Source organism: Leuciscus leuciscus, assembly GCF_965113295.1.
Source record: "Leuciscus leuciscus genome assembly, chromosome: 7".
NCBI lineage: Eukaryota > Metazoa > Chordata > Actinopteri > Cypriniformes > Leuciscidae > Leuciscus > Leuciscus leuciscus.
The window spans coordinates 37477654-37500226 of record NC_138731.1 but is presented as its reverse complement, the minus strand read 5'-3'; the positions used below and the strand labels follow the sequence as shown (position 1 = coordinate 37500226).

The 22573-nt window shown below is 37.1% G+C and overlaps 1 protein-coding gene across 5 annotated transcripts in view; it reads right to left on the bottom strand.

The window, feature by feature from the left end:
• The window catches only part of col18a1a (collagen type XVIII alpha 1 chain a), an 81600-nt gene that overhangs the window by 5432 nt on the left and 53595 nt on the right, over positions 1 to 22573 (bottom strand). For all 5 annotated transcript variants that reach the window (XM_082176661.1, XM_082176658.1, XM_082176659.1 and 2 more), the window contains 32 exons: positions 20291 to 20832; positions 17888 to 17971; positions 15619 to 15681; positions 12055 to 12130; positions 8764 to 8888; positions 8420 to 8446; positions 7937 to 8134; positions 7583 to 7609; positions 7294 to 7347; positions 7076 to 7162; positions 6935 to 6982; positions 5899 to 6036; positions 5624 to 5686; positions 4959 to 5003; positions 3449 to 3580; positions 3297 to 3365; positions 3180 to 3206; positions 2988 to 3086; positions 2852 to 2887; positions 2678 to 2767; positions 2557 to 2586; positions 2388 to 2423; positions 1962 to 2021; positions 1795 to 1872; positions 1615 to 1650; positions 1440 to 1493; positions 1258 to 1329; positions 1110 to 1175; positions 945 to 975; positions 506 to 559; positions 261 to 295; positions 46 to 168 (listed from right to left, as the gene is read on the bottom strand). In XM_082176661.1, coding sequence (XP_082032787.1) covers positions 46 to 168; positions 261 to 295; positions 506 to 559; positions 945 to 975; positions 1110 to 1175; positions 1258 to 1329; positions 1440 to 1493; positions 1615 to 1650; positions 1795 to 1872; positions 1962 to 2021; positions 2388 to 2423; positions 2557 to 2586; positions 2678 to 2767; positions 2852 to 2887; positions 2988 to 3086; positions 3180 to 3206; positions 3297 to 3365; positions 3449 to 3580; positions 4959 to 5003; positions 5624 to 5686; positions 5899 to 6036; positions 6935 to 6982; positions 7076 to 7162; positions 7294 to 7347; positions 7583 to 7609; positions 7937 to 8134; positions 8420 to 8446; positions 8764 to 8888; positions 12055 to 12130; positions 15619 to 15681; positions 17888 to 17971; positions 20291 to 20832 — 2705 coding nt within the window. The remainder of the gene's footprint in view (positions 1 to 45; positions 169 to 260; positions 296 to 505; positions 560 to 944; positions 976 to 1109; positions 1176 to 1257; positions 1330 to 1439; positions 1494 to 1614; positions 1651 to 1794; positions 1873 to 1961; positions 2022 to 2387; positions 2424 to 2556; positions 2587 to 2677; positions 2768 to 2851; positions 2888 to 2987; positions 3087 to 3179; positions 3207 to 3296; positions 3366 to 3448; positions 3581 to 4958; positions 5004 to 5623; positions 5687 to 5898; positions 6037 to 6934; positions 6983 to 7075; positions 7163 to 7293; positions 7348 to 7582; positions 7610 to 7936; positions 8135 to 8419; positions 8447 to 8763; positions 8889 to 12054; positions 12131 to 15618; positions 15682 to 17887; positions 17972 to 20290; positions 20833 to 22573) is intronic.

The following is a 22573-nucleotide window of genomic DNA, read 5'->3' as shown; positions in this document are numbered from 1 at the left end:
AGTACTCAATTCAGGTTGTGTCCAGAAACTCCTTTCAATCCTTACAGGAAGTCCTGGGTTTCCTGGCGGTCCCTGTCCAGCTCCAAAACGAGGGTCATAAAACCCACCTCCTGGCTCTCCTTTCTCTCCTTTATGACCGGAGTCACCTCGCTCCCCCTTCATCTCATTCTGAGGAAACAGGTTTCATGTTTACATCATTATTATAATCAAACAACTGTTTCATCAAATACTTTCATTTATGTACTTTGTGATCCACATACCTTGAGGGCATAGATATCAAGGTTTGAGGAAAAGCCTGAGAAAAAAAAAAAGTGAATATTAAATTATACATTTGTGCATTAAATATCATTTGATTATGATTACAATTTGATAATGATGTCAAGCTAGTAAGTCAGGGTACTGTAGACAGAGAGTCACTAATATTTGCAGGGCCCAGGATAGCGTTGTTATTCCCGCCTGTCAATGGCCCTTAATGTCTAAAAACAGCAACAGTGGTAAATTTTACCTGGTGATCCAGGAATCCCAGGAGCTCCCTGGTCTCCTTTATCTCCTTTCGTAGCTTTAGAAAACAAAACACTGCATTGTTAATAGCTGTCAAAAATTCACAGAGTCATGGATGATTGGAGACATTTGAACTCTTTCTAATAAAGATCAACATATAATACAGTTCCCAATTATTTAGAGGGAAACAAGGCATTGAAGGGAAAATATGTAGGTTGGGATTTGATCCATTTGGAAATAATTGGACCAGAACAGTCATAGAAAAAGAGGCAGAGCAAGTTTTTAAATTTCGTTTTTATTAAGAAAAACATGTACAGATAAATCTTGCACAGTAAGATCTTTAGGAAAGAAGATAGGGTACATTTTCATTTCATGTTGACTTTTGTGATACTTAAAAAATATATTTTGATCATCTGCTGTGACGAGAATGACTAACATCTTACCTGGGTGTTGCCTTGAATAATCTTCATATCTCTGAAATGGAAAAGGAGATAGCAAATTAGTGCTGTAGCAATCATGATCACTTCAATTCAACAACCACCATATGGAGCTCATTTTGCAACATTTCATGCATGAATTACAGCTTATTTTACACAAATAGCACTTACTCCGAATCTGTCCAAGGGCACAGCAGGTCCGGGGGGACCAGGGGGTCCTGGGGGACCGGGGAGACCCTTGAAAAGACACAAAATAACTTATGAGGGCAAGCTATTTATATAACAATCACTGACGGAACAAACTGCACGGTGTACTTACTGGGTAACCATATCCAGAGCCTGACGCTGGGTCTCCCTTCTCTCCTTTGTATCCGTTCACACCTGGGCGGCCCTACAGTCATTCAATTAAGATAATAAGTAAAATTCAAATTACATACTCAGTTAAGTCATCCTGTCATCGAATATTTTTTGTTGATGAAAGTTATTTTTTGAGAGACTTACGGGTCTGCCTGGCATTCCAAATTCACCCTTCAAACCAGAAGGTCCAGCTGGACCCTGAATAAATGAGATGCGACTTAGTTGCTCTGAATGTTCTTTTTTACCAAGTAGAGGAATGATAGAATTGTTTCTGTCTGAACCTTGAATTAAAAAAAATATGTAACAAATACAAACGTACAGGAGGTCCGACTGGTCCAGAATCCCCTCTCTCACCCTACAGAGAGTGAAAAACAAATTGATTTTGATGTATGCAACTCTTTAGCATTTTCCTAAATAAAGTCATCAAAACTGTGAATTAACACGAACATTGTTATAAAATTAAAAAATTTAAAATTTAAAAAAAATAACAAAATAATACCTTTTGGCCTGCCAATCCACCAAGGTAATGTGGGTTTCCATCAGGTCCAAGAAAAAGTCCAGGCTCTCCTTTTTCTCCCTGCAAACAAAGTAAGGTTGCAGCAGTGAGCCGTTGAGGTTTTTAAACACTTCATATTAAGCTTTGTGTGTTGATTTCTGCTTACAAACCTTAATGGCATAGCCTGGTGACCCAGGTTCTCCTCTATCACCTTTCGGTCCCATTGGGCCCTGATTGGATAAAGAGACAGTGTGTAAGATAAATGCACTCAAGTCTATATTATTAATGCGCCAAACTGCAATGTTGCTTGGAAGCCGTGAACAGTCTACACTTACTGTTAAAATACATCATAATATTTTTTTTTACATCATTTTAATAGAAAATTAACTAACATGAACTATGAACTAAACATTACAATAGCTAAGGGTATTTTCCCTGCTTTGCATCATACCAAATAAACTGTTTGGCCATAGTGAAAATCACTGCAACAATCTCTCTTGTCTTGAGGCTTTATTAATTACTTCTAATATGTATAAATGTCTAAAGTGTTTTGTTCAAAAAAGGGGGATGAACAGATGAAGTTATATAGTACTTACTGGGAATCCTGCTTGACCAGGAACACCAGCACCACCCTGAAAACCACACAAACGATATATAGAGATATTGGAAAATTTGATGTTATGAGTCTGTTTTTGAATGCCCACAAAACTATTTCTGGTATCCTAATGTAGTAGCAAGGGACTATTAGAAGCAGGACTTTCATACCTGAGGCCCTGCTCCTCCAGTTTCATCATACTGTACAGAAAAATGACAAATAGCTTAATAAAAACATGAACTATTTTAGAAAAAAAAAAAAAAAAAAAGCGATGTAAATTTGAAGACTTACATTTTCAGAATAACGATAAATAATTTGTCCAGGTTGTCCAGGGGGGCCGGGGGGACCTGGAAGACTAGTTCCATCTCGTCCAGGTTCACCCTAAGCAGATGATCACGTTTAACAATGATGAAGTAAATAATGAGATTATTTGATTATTTACTTCTCAGAGAGAAGTAAACTCACCCTCTCGCCTCTGTCTCCCCTGTCGCCCTTTGGTCCCTGCAGGCAAATGCGAAAAACTGATATCAGCCTGAAGCACTGGATGCCAGACTGGCAATTCAGTACATTTACACAAGAGATTTATTCAAATGAAACGCACCTGTGGTCCAGGGAAGCCATCCAAACCAGGGCGGCCATCTTGTCCCTGAGGTCCTTCACTGCCTTTATCACCAGGAAATCCTGGGAAGCCAGACTTACCCTGAGGAACAAGATGTGAATAAATGACACAATCCCCAACTGTAAATGATATCTTTGGGATATAAATCTAATTTTAATGAATAAATAGTCTTACTTGTGGTCCTGGGATACCAGGAGGTCCCTGAAATGAAATAGGTTTGCAGTAAATGAACTTCTAAAAACCAACAAGGGTAGATAAGAACCAATAAAGGTACAACAGAGAAAAATTTACCTGAATTCCAACTGGTCCTCTTACCCCAGGGACTGAACTGAAGTGAATACCAGAGCCCTCCATATCATCCTGAACACATATACAGAGGACACAATATTTTATGGATTTCCTAAAAGACAGCGAAGTACAAAGGAAAATTGACTAATACTTACAAATCCAACATTAAATCTTGGGCCAGGAGGACCAGGTGGCCCTGGTTGTCCGACGGGTCCCATTGGTCCTGGAAGACCAGCAAGCCCACCCTGCCCAGGGAGGCCAGGGGAACCAGGAGAACCTGTGGCGCCCTTTAAAGACAAGGAGTAAGATGAATAAAACAACGCATGCAGTTAGCTTGCAAGATACCAAGATTCCAGGCAGGAGCAAAATATGTTAGTTTGCAGAAAACACATTCACACAACGCATCTACAAAGCAATGCCACAAAAAGTCCACACTACCATCAGTATAATAATGATGCTACATTTCAAGCATTAGAACTGTAGTGTAAAAAGTTGAGATGTCTGTGAAGAAAATCGATTGCCACACTCAAGACTTGCTACCTGCCACCCTGCAGCTTTAGAGGAGAAGGATGAGGTATAGTAGGAAAGAAGATCATAGAGATTGCTGGGAAAGTAGGAGTTTTGCTACAGAGACAGAAACATAAAAGAATCCTGAGGGGGTTTGACTGTTTCAGAAAAATATGTTTTCTGAAACTGCTTTCCACACAACACCATTTCCTAACTAGGCGTGACACAATAATGCAACATTATTCTTACATTTTTTCTTCAACAATGGGCATTTTTGATCATGAACATCTGCTCTACAATGTCATTTCCACTACATTTCAAAATATGCATTGTGTTAGAGAGCATTTTATTGTGGAAGTGATAGTTATATAATTGATTTGGACTGTAACTTTACAGTTTTTTTTTTTTTAATTTGGCAAAATTACAGCATGGTTGGAAATTATATTTATCTTAACGTTTAACTTTCAGTGCAAATTTGCTCTTCACTGACAATTTTGTTTGCATGATAACCAAGTAAACGGACTTTTATTAAAACGTTATGGAAAGAATTGTTGGTACAGTATGTATATAAATCATTTTCATAAAATACATAGAGAAATCACTTTCACTTTGTTTGGATTATCCTATTTGTAAAATATTTTTAAAGATTTTTTTGTTTATATTTAGTATTTTATTAAGTATTAATTATAATTCAATATTATAATATTTTATTATGGATATTCATATTTTAAGACTGAAAGGCTGCATCTGGGAAAAGCAATATGTAAAAGAAAAAATATGTAGATACTTGAAAAGTAGTAAAAATGATAAAGAATTTTTACTTATTTTTTTTAGAGAATTTTTTTTGTTCTATAGGTTTAGTTCTATAGGTTTAGTTCTATAGGTTTCTGATGCTGACAGTTAAAACTCACTGGTACAAAATCGTACTCCACATAACTATACATCAGACATGTTTAGTGATTGTTATTGTGAAGACAAACTTCTCCCTGGATCTTGCTGTGTCACTCCTGGGTAGAACATTATGTTTGACTCTTATTTAATTCTCAGTCATACAGAGATTCACAGTATGTTCAGCTGTACACAACAGATATGTGATATATGAATATGAATATGAGCATAGAGTGCACAACGGTTTCTCACTACATTACGCAAACTGACCTTCTCTCCCACAGGTCCAGGTAGGCCCAGCTCACCGGCATCACCCTGTGGAGCACAAAATCAGTCCAGCGTCTAAAGATAGCTACCATTACAGGGATCTCAACAGAGCTGAATTATGCAAGTCCAAATCCATTAAATTTCCCGCATAGCTCTCTATATATAGACAGGGTTCCCACACTTTTTACCAATGGATTGTCATGACTTTTCCATCACCTTTCCAGTCGTTCGTGATTATAGCATATTGATGTTTTAGAAATCATTTTATAGAGATTGCCTGGGTGGATTTACATGTGTATGTCAGACTGTGATGATCCAACCAATGTCCTCTACTCTATGTTATTGGCTACTTATTGAGCCCAGCTAAAATAAATATTTTGTCCCTAGACTTGGTAATTTGACAGATATCCTCGATGTCAAGTGAACTCATGAATTTAAAATGTATACACAGTTTACAAATGTCTCCAGTAAGACCAATAAACAAACTGATGTCATCACTTTGGCCTATGAGAATGTTTACTCTGAACAAACACTCACAAACAGCTACATTTCAAATTTTATACATTTCTAAGACTTTTCCAGGCCTATAAAAAGTTAAATTCCCTGTAATGTTTTAGGTTTTCCTGGAAGAGGTTGGGGTTCTGAAGTTTCAATCCACTACTTCATACCTTCTCTCCTCTTGAGCCAGGTGAGCCTGGTTTTCCATCAGAACCTGGTGGACCTGGAAGTCCCTATTAAAAACAAAAGAATTTTTGAAAATTATTGTATAGGCTTTTTATGACATGAAATGACAGGGAGGGGTGGGACTACACACTATGCAATGCATCAGAGAACACACAATAGCCACAATGCCACGTCTCTGACTCGTGAACACTGTATTCCGACACAACATATTTAAACCAGTGTTATACATGTGACGTGTATCATGTCTTCTTAGACTTACTGGTTGACCTGGAGCTCCATTTTGCCCAGGAGGACCAGGAGGACCAAAACCACCAGAGCCTGAAGACGCAAGGCCAGGGATGCCGGGGGGGCCGGGGGGACCAGGAGGACCAGGTAGGCCAGGCAAACCAGGCATTGCCTATCAACCAATATTAAGTTACAAAGTGAAAAAGTAAAGTGTTAATAGAATTCACTACATTCTGCTTCCTGACATCCTTGTGATGTACACAAGTGTTCAAATGTTTGTGGTCATTAAGATCTTTTTATTTTTTGAAAGAAATTGTTCCTGTTTTTTAGCAGGGATGAGTTAAAGGGATACTCCAACGAAAAATGAAAATTCTGTCATCATATACTCACCCTCATGTTGTTTCAAACCTGTATGAATTTCTTTCTTTTGCTGAACAGAAAGGAAGATATCTAGAAGAATGTGAGTAACCAGACAGTTTTAGATACCATTGACTTCCATAGTAGGAAAAAAATATACTATGGAAGTCAACGGTATCTAAAACTGTCTGGTTACTCACATTCTTCTAGATATCTTCCTTTCTGTTCAGCAGAAGAAAGAAATTCATACAGGTTTGAAACAACATGAGGGTGAGTATATGATGACAGAATTTTCATTTTTCGGTGGAGAATCCCTTTAAGTTGATCAAAAGTAACATAATTTCCACAAAAATATTAAGCATCAGAATGGTTTTCAAATTTATAATAGGAAAAGGTTTCTTGAGCACCAAATCAGCATATCCGAATGATTTCTGAAGGATCATGTGACACTGAAGACTGGAGTAACGGTTCTGAAAATTCAGCTTCATGATCACAGGAATAAATGAAATTTTCAAATATATTAAAATAGAAAACAGTTATTTTACAGTGTAATAATATTTCATAATATTTTCCAAACTTTTGAACAGTAGTGTACATGACGTAAAATCAAGGAATATCAACAATGGGCTTCCAAAACGAAGACTGTTAGTTGTTCAGCATGAGATCTGAATTAATGCTATACTGTAAGTTAATATAGCGTCCACAGGACGTACTCGCACACTGTCCATATCGAATCCAGAGCCCTCCATGTCCACAAATGTCTGAAAAATAGAAACAGAGGAATGAATGTTTTTATAAACCAGTTTTTCAATAGGAAAGGGATCATAAAAACAGATGACTAATAATGAACTCACAGGCCTATCAGATCGAGAGAAGGGTCCTGGTGGGCCAGGAGGCCCTGGAGGCCCACGGGGTCCTGGCTGACTTTCACCTCGGTCTCCCTAAAATGAAAACATAAGAAAAAATGTCAAACAACTGAACTGGAATATAAAGGCATTCGCAATTCAATTCTAGAGACACTGATACTGTCAATTATCATTGATACAATTATTATGACACCAAAAATACTTACTTTGTCTCCTTTGGTTCCAGGAGTCCCAGGAAAACCGGGAGGTCCAACTTGACCCTGTTACAAAAATGTATTTTTAATCATTTGTACATGAAACAGAATGCAAACACAAATACACAAAATCAACAACACAATCAGAATTCACAATTAGTGAAAACAAACTGTTCCCACCAACAAGTATAGTATACACTAGCAGGTATCATTTCAGAAGAATAATGTCATTCAGATATACTGAGAAATGTACTTGACCCAGGTCTGTTTTATAAGAGAGTTTATGAAATGCATTACTTACAGCTTTTCCATCTTCACCAGGGTCACCCTATAAAAGAGAGGATAGAATATTAGTTTTGTTCAGATATGACCAATGCCCGATGTATTATGCATAGTCTCAAGGACAGAAACACAATGTGCCTTTGTGTTTGCAATGATGCATATCTTAAACCTGTATTAACATCATTCTCTGCTTGTGATGGGGAACACCATAGGGATATATTACTGTGCTAACACATTAACGGCAAATACAAGACCACTTCTGACATATGCGGCTTGAAAATGGTATAACGCTGTTCCTTTTAAATGTAAATGCATTCGCTAATAGAAAACAGAGGCAGTAAATGAACCATTCCTTTCTCTGTGAGCTACTCACCGGCTCCCCATCAGTTCCAGCAGGGCCGGGGGGTCCAGGAAGTCCAGGTGGTCCTCTTGGTCCTGCCATTTTTTGAACAACTGACCCATCTCCTCTCACCTCTACCTCTGTACTGGGCCCGGGGGGACCGGGAGGCCCTGGAGGCCCAGCAGGACCACGGTCACCCTTTGATCCAGGATAACCAAAACCAGGATTGCCCTGAAACCAAAAGGTAACAGAGATTTGAGCATAGGTGAGCCTTACTGTGAGAAAATCAGCATAAATGTCAAAAAAAAAAAAAAAAAAAGGCATTAAAGAGAGATGCTTAAAGGTATCATTCAGCCCAAAAATGATCATTTTAGAATTTTTTAGAAAGTAATTTCATGAAACACAAAATACAATTTTCTTCTGTTTGTTCATTATCTAAATTTGTGATTTTGCCACAAACTATTCCTTTAATTCACATTGTCACAGTTATGTCTAGGTATAAGAATCGCAACAAACCTTGATTCCTTTCTCTCCTGCGACACCCTGTGAAAACACACAGACAAAAATGATTGACCTGTCTGCCACTCGCACCACTCTAACAGATGGCTGAACATTCAAGCTCCCCATCAATGACTTCACACATTACTGAGAATTATGAAGGACAAAAAAAAAAAACACAATTCAACTAAAGAAAGGTGCACTATATCACACACAATAGAACGTACTGAAGATAGATAGATAGATAGATAGATAGATAGATAGATAGATAGATAGATAGATAGATAGATAGATAGATAGATAGATAGATAGATAGATAGATAGATAGATAGATAGATAGAGGTTCACACTACTCAACAGACCTGCTCTCCTTTCGCAGCGCCACCAGACACAGATCCTGAATCGCCCTTTGGCCCCGCAAGGCCCCTGTCACCTTTGACACCCTTCTCTCCTTTATCTCCTTTCTCTACTCTTGCACCAACAGAACCTGTACATTTGAAAATGACTTTATTAATATAAAAATCATGAATTAAAGTTAGAGCTCACCCAAAAATGAAAATTCTGTCATTAATTATTCACCATAAGACTTTCATTCATCTTTCGCAACACTATGAAGATCTTTTTGATGAAATCTGAGAGCCTTCTGTCCCTCCACTGACAGCCAACTACCACTTTGACGCTTCAAAAAGTTCATAAAGAGATCGTAAAACTAATCCATATGAATTGAGCGGTTTAGTCCAAATTTTCTGGAGAAGATTGAATTTAGGCTTTTATTCACATATAAACATTCATCAACTCACACATCAGTTGTGGTAAACAGAAGCTCAAGCATGTTCGCTTGACATGCGGGAACCAATGAGGTTCATTCTCGTGTTAAGCAGCACATTTGAGCTTCTTTAAGAACCAATGAGGTTCATTATTGTGTTAAGTAGGACGTTTGAGCTTCTGTAAGAACCAATGAGGTTCATTCTCGTGTTAAGCAGCACATTTGAGCTTCTGTTAATGTTCGCTAATCAATGTTTATATGTACTGTAGCTGTCAATGGAAAGACAGAAAGCTCTCAGATTTCATCAAAAAGATAATTTGTGTTCCGAAGATGAATTAAAGTCTTACGGGTTTGGAACGACATGAGGGTGAGTAATTAATGACAATTAACTATCCCTTAAATCAAATTAAAAGTAAGAAATCATATTTTGCATTAAGAACATAAAGCCTATTCTAAGACCATTAAGATTAACTGTGATATACACAAGATTTCATGTTAATTTTCATTACTAAAATGCTAAATAATGCTACAAAATAATTACATATTTAAATGGTTAAGTATACATCATGCTAGTATTTGGTGTGTGGCATTTATTTCACGCTGAAATATAAAAAATAAGACTATTGCAGTAACAGGAATACAACTGACAGTACAAGTAAATAATACATACAGACATTATGACAATAAGACATTTAGGGGGAAATGTAGAAGATCTAAATAGTCCTAAAAAGGCTTATGTCTTTTTTATATATAATGTATTTGTTGTGAAACATGACCTGGACATGTTTCTGTGATTTTCAACCTAAAATAATCTAGTTGTATAGAATAAAAATAAAAATAAAACATGACCATAGTCAAGGAAGATGGGCCAAACTCCACATATTCAAGAATATGTCAACAAGCAGAAGTTTCTATAAGCAGCTGAATGAGCAATCCGTCAATACAAATGCCCTGTATCAATTATGCTAGCATTAAACAACAAACATACATATGTGCAATAAACAACATACATATGCAGCAACACTATCACTTGCACCCGGTTTGCTGCAGTCCTTGTTGGGCATCCACAGCTTTTTGCCAGTATTTCATGCAAAGCATCATGTAGAAATTCTGCTGAGAATTTCTATCCAGAATGTCCCATGTCCATTTGAGAGATTTTCATCTTTTTATTACCTGTTGGACCTGCAGAAGCCAGTCTGGACTCCACAGAATACCGTATCCCATCATCAGCTGAGCCTGACGTTCTTAGAGAGTAGTCAACAGAGTTTGAAGCTTTTCTAGAGTCCTCATACGACCCCGAGGTTTGCTTGCTAACATCATCTGAGTCAAGAGTTTGTCGAGAACCACCATACGTGCCCGATGATTGTCGAGAACCACTAAATGAGCCAGGGCTTCGTTGGGAATCATCATATGAACCAGAAGTTCGTTCAGAATCACCATATGAGCCAGATGTTTGTCGAGAATCACCATAAGAGACAGGAGTTTTTCGGGAATCCCCATATGAACCAGATGTTTTTCGAGAACCGCCGTAGGAGCCAGAAGTTTGCAGAGAGGAATCGAATGATCCTAATGTTCATGAAAACTTCCCAATTCAGCTCATTATGAGGAAAGATCACATAGCAAACCATTTTAAAAGTAATATAGATGATTGTTGAAGCAAGTAAGAAATGATTATGGTCAATCCGACTACAAGGCCATTGGGCACCAGCCTCCCTTGTTACCCACACACCATGTCACAGGTAGTAAAAACAACCCCCAAAAATCAGATTTTAAATCTTATATTAAATCTATATTTTAAAAATACAATAATAACAACAATATTATTATTATGTGACTTTGTATTATTGAATTATGTGACATTCTGTAATTGTGATATAAAACCTGTATCTCTCATAATTGTGACTTTATATCTCAAAATTACAACTTCAGCTTTTCATAAATTTAACTTTGTAAGGTGGCAGAAAAAAATCAAAAATGTAGATCATAAATGTGAGATTTTTGGACAATATTAATTTATACAAATATACATTTTTACAAATATAAGAAGTAAAATAACAACTTAAAAAGTCACAATTACAGTTTTCAACAATGACAAATGTAGATTTTGTACACATCAAAACTGCATTATTGCACCATTGGCATGGGCCATAATCCATCCTTCCGTTTAAGCCATCTATTATAAAATCAGAATAACACACCTCTTAAGAATACTTTTGCAATTAAATGTAAAAAGACATTTTCTCCTTGCGTTACACCAGTAGAGGGAGCCAAATACCACAGTGGCTCCTTCCATTAACACACACAATTTCATGATTAATACTAAAATTAAACCTTAAATTAATTTATAAATCTCTTTGCCTTCAATACCCTGCTAAAAAACACTAGCTTAGACCTGGTTGACCAGTTGGGGAAAGTGTACTTTGAGTAAGATGGGTGATTAACAAACTGAATTTGCTGGTTGCAACACTTTGGCCTGGTTTCACAGACAGGGCTTAGATTAAGCCAGGATTAGGCCTTAGTGCAATTAGGACATTTAAGTAGCTTTTATAAACGTGATGCGAATCTTGAGACCAAACAATGGCACGGAGATATTTTAAGATATTTCAGTGGAAGTTGCTTTCAGTTAAAACAGCTTAAACATGCATTTTAGTCTGATACTAGATTTAAGCATTGTCTGTGAAACAGAGGATACTGTTCTTTTCAGATGTGTAAGCTAAGTATGCAGCACAAATGTTTTCTTTCATGAACAAAATGACTATCCACAAAAGGAAAGTTGTAAATTAACCAACAAAAGCACAAAAATGCATTACTCCAAACCACTGAAGAGTTCAACACAGTGTTGTCAGACAGACCAGTTCAGACCTGACACTGAACAGAGAAAGCTCACCTGTCTGCTGCTTCTCTACAGTCTTTCTGCTGGTCACCGGTGGCTGCTGGATCGGCCGAGAGGAGGGAGGTGTCGGCTGAAAGTGATACGTATCATTAATATACCAATTCACATAAATAAACAGCAAATCAGACAGTTAATCAACATTGAAATGCAATGTACAGAAATAACTGCATGTACATTGATAAAAATTCACATTCTTAAAGAGCATCTTATCTTGTTTTCCCCAAGCATCCTTAAAACAACACAAATTTGCAAAACTGTTGTAAATATTAGATATTATTGCTTGTTTTCAAATAATTTATCTTGTAAATAAGTGTATTTTGTAAAAAAAAAAAAAAAAAATTATTCCTGAAGTTTCGGAATCATTGCTCCAGTCTTCAGTCACATGATCAGAATTCAGATATCATGCTAATATGCTGATTTATTGCGCAAGAAAAGAAATCACATTATTATCAATGTTGAAACCAGATGTGTGGAAACTAGTATTCAGGATTCTTTGACAAATAGAAAGTTAAAAATAATAAGAATATTTCAAATAGAAATCATCTGTAACATTTTGGTCACTTTTGATCAATTTAATTCATCCTTGCTAAATAAAAGTATTAATTTAAAAAAAAGAAAATCTTTCCGACTCCAAAAAGACTTAATATGTCAAGCAGATTTGCTTCTCATGTGAATTTATCTTGTTTTAAGGACATTTAGATATTTAGACATTTCTACTTTTCTATGTTTAGGGGAAAACTAGAGTATACATTTCCTTAAAGTTAAGAGACATGGACTAAATGCCATAAAAATCCAATTATGATTTCTTGGGTTCTTAAACAATATTAATAAGTACATCACCGCTTATCCCTTTCATACCTGTTCCGACAGTTTAATTTCATTTCCCTGATTATTTACAAACACCTTGACAAATACAACCATGACCATCTCAAAACACTAGACGGCACTTGATGTGGCAAATCAAAGAACCGTGGCACTGACTGCACAGATATTTGTATACTCGCACACCACGTTCAACCAACTGGGAGCGAGATTCAGACATACAGCTAACAGTTAACAAAGCTCCTTGAAGAAAAGCTGCCGTTTGAAGCGCAGACACAAAGAGGGCCTGACCTTGCACTTTACAAAACACGCACTGCTGAAACGGCAGAACCCACTGATGAAATACCGGGCATCGGGTTCTAGAACACTCTGATCCTCAGATTTCACGCCAGGATTGAGAAAAAGGAGACTTTGCCGAGAGGACATGGAGTGCTCTGATGGCCAGTGTGAGAGGATGCTGACAGCGTGTATTTTTGGACCAAGAGAACGACCGTCTTGGGGAATGCAGGCCACGGGTCCCGGGGTCTAAAGATAGAGGTCAGGAGTGGGCAGCAAGGGGGCTGTCCGGCTGGATGAGGAGGGGCTGCTAAACATCTGCCATCACGGTCACTGCTGCGGAGATGGAAGAATCTGACCTTGAACACATTACCCTGAGTTATGCTGGAGGAGTTGAGGATATGGAGGAGATCATACGGCACAGAAGGATATTTCCTTGTGCATTAAAAAAGGGGCCATTCTTTGCTGCCATGTGTTTTCTGCATCATGGTCTTCCAGGAGAGCAATTTAGATTATCACTTGGAATGTACTGGATTCTTCTGGATGTTATAGGGCTGGAACACTTCAGTAAACTTGTTATAGGAGTCTAGATCAGAGGTTTTCAAACTATTTTGATTCCACAAAATATGATGATATTTTAAATTCTAAAGACCCATTTATACTGTGGAAAAAATACAAATATTTTAAACTCGTAAAATAATATCTGAAAACTCTTACTTTTAATGTCACATTAAATAATTGTTTTTAATGTCAAATTTGTGTATTGAAAGTGAAAATACAAAATATCAAACAAATCATATTATATATAAAAATAATCATATTAATGGCATAGAACTGACATAATTATGGATAATTAATTATATATATATATATATATATATATATATATATATATATATATATATATATATATATATATATATATATATATATATATGAAGAGTTAAGATGCAAAAGCCTCTAAGTGCCATCAGAAATTTTCTTCTAGAATGATAATTTTTATCCAGCTCGTATGATTAAGTTCAGTAATTTCACTTAAATGACAATGAAAATTACCTATTAATTGTCATTTAAGTGAAATTACCGAACTTAAATATATGAGCTGGATAAAAATGATCATTCTAGAAGAAAGTTTCAGATGGCACTTAGAGGCTTTTGCATCTGAACTCTTCATATATATATATATATACTGTAATATTGTAATTCTAAAGTTTAATTTCTATATTTAATTCTGTTCACTCTTCAAGTTTTCCCATAAATTGTTATTTTATATATTATAATTTGCAATACAAAGGTATTTTAAATAAAGTAATTTACCAATCTCTTCAATTTAAATGCAATATCCTTTATCGTCTCAGACTTTTGGACCATAGCCTTCTCTAGGTATCCTTAATGATTTTGAGAACAGATTAAAATAAAAATAGACATGCTAAATAACACATGCTAAAATTCAATTTTCTTTTTCATAGAAAAAGTGTAATGAAGTCAAACTGTTAACCACTCTCACAAGACTACTTCTCTTCCACTAGATATAATAATCTCATGAAATTGGATTACACAAAATTAGGCCTACACAAGAGGCTGTCATGCAACACAGTTTGCAAAAATGCATGTCCACCAGGTGCCCTCTCCTCAAATGCACTTTCTAACATCCAAGCAGGGTTGGATTGACTGTGAAACAAGCGTGGAAAATGTCCCAGGGGGGAATGTGGCATCCTTTAAAATGGATTCCACGGTAAGATAAAGGAAAGTTTACTTTACAGCACTTCGGAAAATGCTGTCTCTGTTTCTGTCACAGCATGTTAAAATGCATTGCATACTGTAAGGCAAATAAAAGCCATGTAATTTAAAATTACACGGTTAGAAACAGCTGTTTACATTTTTTTTAAACAAATATAAATACTTGTAAGTGAAAGGAAAGAAACGGCAACCTCCAAACAAGTACAATATACTCATAAAATTCAAACACACAAAAAAATTGCCAAAATGTTCTCAAATTGCACTACACTTTAGCACTGATGAATAAACCAGTCAAACAAAAAGCAGACTCTTATGGAAGACAATCCTTGCACTCCACACCTAAGAGCCACCTGGTTTCTTTCCATTGTAATTAGCTCTGGCATGCTCAGACAGGGCCTCGCACATCAGTAGCAAGGGTTCATTTCAATTTCCACATGGCCTATTTCTGGATAAGTAACACAAGGCATGGGAAGATGGGCTTTAACATCTGGGATTGGTCTGGAGATAATAGCGTACATCCGGGACTTTCCCCCAGAAGATGAGCAAGTGTACAACGACAGACCTGTCAGAACTCACAGACCGCTGCTCTGTAAATAGCCCGGAACCTCGGGATCGTCATTCAAATGTGGACATTAAATCGATCACAACAAGATTACAAATTGTGAGAATGGCTTCACATGGTTACCAAACAAAGCACAACAAGCAAAATGAAGGTAATACCTGGACTGATGGTGGTCTGTCTCCATCTCCACTTGCTCCATAATCACCTGATCCCTGCAGATTCTGAGGGTTGAATGGAAAACTGCATAAAATCTCTTAGAGTGTTAACAATGAGAAAGGGTAATTTCATCACACTGTTTTCTAGACGGCTGGAGGGCATGTAGTACGTCATAGGTCAAACTGATAGGCATTAAAGCTTTATCCTGTGGAAAACCTAACTTGAGGCAACACATTCTTTTCTTGAAAATGAATGGAAGTGAATTCCAAGCACGCACATCAGCCGCAGATAGATAGCAATCAGTCGACAAACACAATCAGTCGGAACAGTTTCTCACCCTCATGTCATTCCAAACCCATATTGTTTTTGTTCTTCCATGTAACACCAAAAGAGATGTTAAGCATAATGTCCAATAATCTTCCTCTCTGCCTGAGCTCTTAAATCTCTTTTAGACCTGTGTGAAAGTCAAAAATTGCACCTTTTGATGCTTTGCGCCAGGTTTTAAATACCTGACACTAAACATAATTGATTCTTACGTTTGTAATGTGTTCCTCACATACAGTACAGTACAGTTAAGTTATCATTTGGCTTCAGAAGACTTCGCCACAAGTCACATGAAAAAACTTTTGTGATGATTTCATGACGTTGTTTGGAGCTTAGCAGTATAAATGAAATTGTGTCGTCTGGAAAATATCTCCGACATTCTGTCTCCAAATCTTGTTTTGTGTTTCAAAGAAGAAATGAAATAGTACAGGGTTGTCAAAAACATGGGGTGAGTACATGATGACAACATTTAAATTTTGGGATAAACAACTTTTTTTTTTATTCCACAAAGCTTTAATTGTGTTTAATGTAAATTTAGCTAATTTGGTAGGGCTTTGGTTCAATTTCCAGGAAACAAAGAACTGATGAAATGTATACCCTGAATGCACTGTCAGTCGCTTTGGATACAAGCATCTGCCAAATGAATAAATATAAATGTAAAGTGATGCCGCATCAAATCTAATATGAGTCGCCTGGGCAAAACTGCGCACCAGGCGATCTATTCCTTTCACTCTGGTCTCATTTAAAAAAAAGACTACATAATAACTGGGTGAGCAATAAAAAACGAACACACACACACCAAGCTTTCCTTTTTTTAAAAGACAATCCACTTGTTTGAGTATGCGGTTATTTAAAGACCTTGCTTTTTACCACTGATCTCAAAGAGAACAATTTCAGTCCTTCTCACCTCACTGCATTAGCTATTCGTTGGTTTAATCACCCATTTTAGAACCGCTCAACTCTCAACAAAGCATACCAAAATGTGTTTATGCATGTCACATTAGTAAACTGTCTTCTCATTAGTCAGAGTACACCTGTTTATGTTCCATCATCCTTCTAAGTGGACTGACAAGTTAGGTCCTTGAGCTTATTGTAGCGTTATCTGTAGCTGTTGTTACACACACAAAAATGTATATGAATATACACTGCCCAGCCAAAAAATATTTAAATAGGCAAATGTATAAAAGTCTATGATTGGATCATTATTGCACTGATTATTATGTTTCTGTTATATATTTGGCAACAGTTCTTCTAACCCAAACTGATGGAGTGTGTAGCTTTTCATTTCTTAAACAACCATGTAGGAAGACACATCATGGACATATTCCAGGATGACAAAGCCAAGATTCATCAGGCTCAAATTGTGGAAGAATAGTTCGGATGGAGCATGAAGAATCTTGACATTGTCATCCAGGAATATAGCCATGGTGTGGGTTGGGAGGGAGCATGAAGAATCATTTTCACACATGAATTGGCACCTCTGAGTCCAGACCTTAAATTCATTGAAAGTCTTTGGGATGTGCTGGAACAGACAGTACAGAGTGCTTGACTTTGCATTGTCAATACAAGATCTTATTTCTCTTGATGGAAATATATTTTGTGATGTTCCCACCCACAAAATCAGACACTGCTACTTTTTACATAAAACATTTCCCATTATGAATTATAACACAGCTTGGTTTGTTGGTCCATTGGGTCAGATTGCTTTCTCACCATAACCAAACTGCTCCAGAGTTCATTTTCAATCAGACCGAGACCACCTCATCTAAGGCATCTCTGACCGATTATCTTGGTTCAGATCTGAGCGCGATTGCAGATATATATATTCATATAAGCCTAAACAAACCAAACTAAGGGAGAAAATGCATCATGTGTTCCAAAACAAATGCTCCAAATGAGCCAGGTGTGAAAGCGCACTTGCTCTCATTAGAGAACTTGTGTTCTTACCGCATCGAAGTCATCCTCATCTTCTTCACAGTGCCGCTCAGCCGCCCCAGGGTCTTTCACCACCCTCAGATCACCGATAACACCCTAGAATATACAAGCACGGATTGGTAAGCTTATTTTGATGGTCATGGCAGGTGTGGTGACATAATAGTCCATGTTGAATGGCAGCTGCTCATTAGAGACTGAATCCACTGCTCTTTTTCATGCTAATGCCTTCCACGACAAAAATGCTGGCAGTCAGATAACAATGTGTGCCTGATATCTTACTTTTTAAACACATGGCTATCTGTCTCCATGTGGGATTTCCCTTTTATGGTTTGCGGCACAATTTCAACGCAGATGGGGATAACATTCAATACAATCCACCAAAACAACACATTCCTACATTCAATGGCTAACATACATGTCTCATTAAATGGATAGTTGATCTAAAAAATGAAAATTCAGCCAGCGTTTAATCACTCTCATGTTGTTCCAAACCTTTCTGACTTACTTTCTTTTGTGGAACACAAAAAGAGGTGTTTAGCAGAATGTTGACGCTGCTCTTTTCCATACAATAAAAAGTGAATGGGGTCCAAGAGCTGTCAAGCTCCGTAAATGACAAAAAGCACAATAAAAGCAGTCCATTTGAAGTCTTCTGAAGCCATATGATAACTTTGAGAAGGACAAACATTTAAGCCGTTATTCATAAATAAGGTAGCAAATTTATAATGACTTCAATTTTGTTTTGTTTCACACACAAAGCTATCATGTGGCTCCAGAATATGTGAAATAAAGTGTATGGATGACAGTTAGGGTACTTTGGTTGTGCTTCATGTAATTCTTTGGAAATGTCTGGTAACCATTTATGTTCATCAAGAACAGCATGAACATCCCAATATTTCCTTTGGTGGTCTACAAAAGAAAGAAAACCATACAAGTTTGGTGCTATTCATTTTTGGATGAACTATCTCTTTAAGTTGATCTCCATTCAAGATCCCTTTATTTGGGGTAATAAGTTTTAAGTTTCTGGTAAGATCTAACAGGACTTCCCCTCTCATGTCTCACGAACTAAGGTCAAAGGTTTAGGAGCAGAATGCAGTGAAGGAAGCTTTAAGATGTCTTAATTGTCCTTTTGTGTCACGTTATGACCTCCACCGAGACCCTCTTACAGCCCCAACACAGGGTCAGATTTACAGGCCTGATTTCCCCACAGTTCTGTAGATAAGCACATGCTCTTAATGAGAGGGATGGAATAGCAATCATATCCTGCCTAATCAGGTCCGTAATTATGATGGCCATCTACTTATGGTGGAGTTCCCACAGGAAATGGAAGCCACATGAAACAAGGAGTCATACTGAACTGAACAAGATCCATCTGCTTTTGAGTGGACATTATGAGCTCCGGGAAATATGAGGCATTCCTGCTGCCTCATTTGCCTCACTATGGTTATTGAACAATATGCTTGAAAGCACTAGCATAACTGCAGAATACAAGGCAGTATATTCAATGACATTTCTTCACAGATTAGCAACTGGTTAAGAATCTGCTGGCTTATATGAGTAGTATAATATAAAATCATTTTTTTTATGTAATTTAATTGGCTACATATTTATTTCTTTATTCTAGGATGATTTATGTTTAATACTTAGTTATTTAGAGGCACTTGTAATGTTTTCAATAAAAACTCAATATTTTTATCAAAATCGTAACATATATCTTCTGTACATCTATTTTCTATTGAGTTTTTATTTAGGAACATGACAAATATGCCTCTAAATAACTCAATTTTAAACATAAATCATCCAAATAAATAAATATGTAGCCAATGAAAGTACACTAAATATAACATTTTAAAATAAATATTAATAAATACATAAGTAATACATAGAATGTATACTAAATATATAAAACTAAATTAATAAATTAATAATAATTTAATAAAAATCATAAAAAGAACAAATAAATATATAGGAAATTAAATTGCATTAAATGTAAAATACATATAAATATATAATATATAACATAAATAGATATAAAAAATATTAAGTAAATGATCAATAAATAATTTAATAAAGAATAGCGAAAAAAGAATAGGGTAGCGGTCGACTGGTTCTCACTGATCTGAGATCAAGCTGTGGGGTCAGCTGCTGGACACTACCACACAGGAGCTAATTGCTCCCCTGTGGTTTCTTAAAGCAATTAACTACTCTACTCAAACAAGGAAAGACGAGTGGACTTTTTTACAACCACAGAATGTATGTTGTTTTTTTAAACAGGCCAATTTGAGCAATCAAATCATGTAGGAGTCACTCAACCACAGCTATTTTTATTGCACTTTCCCTTTTCTAGCCTAAGTTAACCTTCATTTGACTCGTTTTCACTGGGATACCATTATATTAAAGCATGGCCTATGTACATACCAAAAACTTATCTGAGTCTGCTCCACTGGCATGGCCAACAAACACTCCAGCCCCGGCATCCAGGTCCATATCATCTGGGGACCGCTCGAAATTGATGACTTGAGGGTCTGAGTCACAGTTGAAGTAGAGGGAAACCTGCTCATTCAAAACACTGATGGAAAACCGGGTCCAGGTGTTCACCATGGAGGGCACGGAGAATCTGGCCGCCTCGTATGAACTCTGCGAGTCAGGCTCAGTGTAGTAGAAGATAATATTCTGCTTGCCCCTCTCCACTGCCGACAGCTTCACACCAACATACATTATGTTCTGGGTTGGGTCACTGATGGAGAAGATGACGCCAGGCTTGGTGGACGTGGGCTTTATGTTGAAGATGAGGGAGAAGTCGTGGTAGAAAGGGTTGGGCAGGTGGGCTGCAGCTGACTGTCCCACATTGGAGCTTGGGCCAAACACATAGCCAGGGTTGTTATCATTATCAAAGACTTTGGAGACGCCATCAGGTGGAGGATCGCCAATTAACTGTAACAGCGACACTCCACTTTCTTCTGTGGAAGGAAAGGAAAAGAATATGAAGGGACTTTACAAAGAAAAATGAATGGTCAGGGATGGGCAGCAGGCTCGGGCTAGGTTAAAAAGCACTTTATTAGTCTGCTCAAACAAATATTGTAGTTTAAAGTGTTCAACAGCTGGGATGGGAAATCAAGCAGTGAGTATTGACTTTAGTTGTGAAATCCTGTGAGAAAGTATTATTTTTGGCTGTACTGTATATACTGTAATATCTTTGGTAGGGCTGGGTATCGAGTTCAATACTTTTTAGGCACCGACTGAATTGCCTCGATACCATCGAGTATCAAAAAAATTCTTGTAATTCGGTACCAAATTTCGAAACCTAAGGGCATGATTGGCTGTGGCGAGGCGTCAAGGAAAAACAGTAGTTTACACCGGTTATGCCCAGAGAGGTGGGTCACACGTGAGGCTGGAGTGTGTAAGCGTCCCAACCCCTATAGATGGAAAAGATGTGGAAAAGAACAAAAGTGTGGCTACATTTCACCAGGCTCGATGCCAAGAGTGCGCGATGCAATATTTGCGACAAGATAACTGCTGCCAAGACCAGCAACACAACAAATCTGATGAAGCACTTGACAGTGCACAGAATCAACTTTAGACTGCAAGAAGAACTGGAGCGCGTCACAAATGAACTGAAACTCACCGTATAAGCTACTAGCCTCACAGACATGAGAAATAGGCCTATAGAAAGCTTGAAATGTCTACTTTTAAAGAAAACCAATTTGAATCGAAAACAAATACTCTCTGATAATGTAATCTCAATGAAAGGTGCATTTGTCTCTATACGCGCACGTTCACTATACTGCAGAGATGACGAGTCAGCAACGTCAAATTCATCTTCGCAACAAACATTGACTCAAAAAACACTAGTTTATTAATAAACAATTAAAATGTCTCCTTGCAATTTTTTTCCCAACAGTGCTTTGCGGCAAACTTATGCGTGCGCTTGAGCGCTGTCTGTAAAAAATAAAAAAAGTAAAAAAACTGAAAAAATAAACTTACCAAAGTTATTTTAGGTAATATATAGGCTAATGTAATCTTGTTAAAACGGATTTCATAAAATTTAAAAAAGTATTGAAGTCAAGGTACCGGTATCAATATACAGAAGAAACGTTTTGAATGATATCCAGCCCTAATCTTTGGTGAGCTAAAGTTTTTCTTTAGAAGGAAAATGTGTCAATTAAACATACAGCTGACCCTCTAAAGTAGGGATGTCCCGATCCGATCACGTGATCGGAAATCGGGCCCGATCACGTGTTTTCAGACTCGATCGGAATCGGACGTTACCTCCCGATCAGGACTCGGATATATATGTATATATATTCTCATTATTTTTTAACACATCTATAGTTATGCGGTGCCACAGAGTTACGCCGGTTTCACACTGCACGCGAGCAGAGCGTAAGCAGCGCAGGAGCAGTGCGTATGGTGAGCAGGAGCAGGACACGCGCGTTTTGCTTTCACACTGGCAGCGTTTGTCATGCGCGGCTGAACCGCGGCGTGTGTACAGACAGAGTACTCTATAATGGATAAGTTGGCATTGCTTTCTTTCGTTTTCAAATACATTTAAGAGAAAAGACTTGTCAAGAAGCTTATTTTATTAATAATTTCATTTATATAACTTATCTTTGTTTTTATTGTTCTGGCAACAAGTTTGTTTTTGGACATTTGTTTTCTTTTTAAATTGCTGCCTGTTGGTCATTTGATTGACTGTTTAAA